Consider the following 2,355-nt stretch of genomic DNA (forward strand, 5'->3'; position numbering starts at 1 on the left):
CACACACACACACACACTCACACACACACTCACTCTCTCTCACACACCCACACACACACTCACACACACACAGACTCACACACACTCACACACACACACACTCACAAACACACACACACAGACACACACACACACACAATGAAACTGGGGCAGCGAGGAAACAATGGCTTAACAATGGGAACAATCTCACCGGCGAGCATTTCACACACACAGAAGAAACCACAGTTTATGCCCCGGTAACTTCATACAGCACCTGAAAGCGCTTTCATACGTTTTCACGGTGATAGAAAGTGATTTACAGCCGACAGCATCTTATTACAGATCACAGATCATCATGTGTGACATCAAATATAACAGGACTGACTCACCTGAGGACAGGATCATGTTCCCAGACCTCTGAACTTCATCAAACCTGCTGAAAATCACATTCAACCTGAACAAAACACAGAAGAATCTTCATTAGAGCTCTTAGCATCAGTCACAGCATAAAAGAGCAGATTTACAACACAAACACACACTAAAGCTGTCAGTATTTTATCTGTCAAATGAGCAACATTGATACATTTGAAAAATACACAATATTAAAATGATTAAATGGTTTGTGCACTGTAAATAAGCCAAACCAAAACAATTGAGAAAATATTAATTAATTAATGATTTGATTTTTATAACTAACTACTAAAATAATCACTAAAATTAACATGATATTTGAATTTTAAAAAGTTAAAATTAAATTATCATTAACATCAAAGCAATTGAAGAAAAAATAAATTTTAATAAATTGCATTAAAATGTTTTGTAAAATATGCATGGCACTGTAGCAAAAAAATTATAAAGTATAAAAAATATACAATATTAAACTGTGAAGTGGTTTGTGCACGGTAAACGATAAATATAAAGAAAATATAAAAAAATATAAATATAAAGAAAATATAATTATAATCGTTAATTTAAAATTACATTACATTTTAAAAGTTAAAATTAAAACCCTCGAAAAAATATTCCTCAATTTTTAATAAATTACATTTTGCAAAATGTAGGTGGCACTGTAGCAAAAAAAAAGTAAAAAAGAAATGATAAAGTATAAAAAGTATATAATGGTAAAACTATGAAGTGGTTTGTGCACTATAAATAATTAAAACCAAAAACAATTAAGAAAATATCAATTAATTAATGTTTTTATTTTTATAATAACTCATTAATTAATTAATTAACATTAAATTAAAATTATGTTAAAATGTAAAAATAATTATCATTAAAAATTAAAACAATTAAAAAAATATTTCTCAATTTTTAAATAGATTTTTAATAAATTACATAAAATATGTTTTGTAAAATGTGGACGACACTGTTGCTATGAGGCAGTGATTTCTTTATTACCGTGACTGCGGCAGCCCCTTTTTCCCCAGATCCACCCTCACTCTCTCCCCCACGTGTCTGTAAATCTCCACCAGACAGTTCATCGCACCGTCCCGAACCTGACCACAAACACCAGGCTTTAAACTAAAGAAGTACAGTACGCTGCAAAACTATGTTCAAAAGCACTGCTTGATGCCCAGCACATATTCTGTGAAACTACACGATATGCAACACTAAACATTTGCAAATGGCTTCACTAAAAAACAGATGTTTGATTGCTGGTATTACTTCTGCTTCATTCATCATACTGGAAATATACATATAACGTTAAAATAAAAACAGTAGTAGAAGTTGAATGCACTGCATTGCATTGTGGTACTCCATATATCTTGTGTAAAGTAGCATGCAAATATGATTGAATTGAGTAAACGTTCAATAACATGTTAGATAATCAAATCAGCATGGTATTTCCATCACTATACCATGGTATAACCACAGTGCTGTGGCTGTCAGCAGCAGTTCCTGTGAGTACCAGCAGGGGGCTCTATAGACCACAATACCACAAACCCAATGCTCTGAAGAAGACCCTCACCTGGCTGCTGGGATCTCCTAACAGATGACAAATGTGAGGAACAATCTTGCTTAGCGTTAAACCGTGAGATCCGTATCTGCAAAACATGAAAATAAAAAGAAAATCGCAATTTTACAGGAAAACAAATTTTGTGCGTCAGGGTTTTTATAGTAAATTAAAACTGAAATACATTTATGTTGCCCGAAATAAAATAAAATACTAAAAACTTGTTTTTTTAATGTATTTTATGTTTTTAATGTGTTTTTGTTGATTTCAACTAATTGCCAATGCAACATTTCTTATTTTAATTTAATTTAATGTACTAAAATAATTCAAAATAAAAATGAACAAAAACTATTTTTAAAAAAACTACTAAAAATGACAAAAGCACATAACAAAATTACTAAAACAAACAAAATTACTAA

At 31.2% G+C, this 2,355-nt stretch overlaps 1 protein-coding gene across 1 annotated transcript in view; it reads right to left on the reverse strand.

Annotated features, from left to right (window-relative positions):
* LOC107746554 (CLIP-associating protein 1-like) overlaps positions 1–2,355 on the reverse strand; it is a 52,652-nt gene that overhangs the window by 35,710 nt on the left and 14,587 nt on the right. Inside the window, exons 6-8 of the mRNA XM_016560810.1 lie at positions 1,952–2,027; positions 1,381–1,478; positions 369–433 (exon numbers count right to left, since the gene is read on the reverse strand). Of these exons, the coding sequence (XP_016416296.1) occupies positions 369–433; positions 1,381–1,478; positions 1,952–2,027 (239 nt within the window). The remainder of the gene's footprint in view (positions 1–368; positions 434–1,380; positions 1,479–1,951; positions 2,028–2,355) is intronic.

This window comes from Sinocyclocheilus rhinocerous, unplaced genomic scaffold (assembly GCF_001515625.1).
Source record: "Sinocyclocheilus rhinocerous isolate Xijiao unplaced genomic scaffold, SAMN03320098_v1.1 scaffold1791, whole genome shotgun sequence".
In the NCBI taxonomy this organism is placed as follows: Eukaryota; Metazoa; Chordata; class Actinopteri; order Cypriniformes; family Cyprinidae; genus Sinocyclocheilus; species Sinocyclocheilus rhinocerous.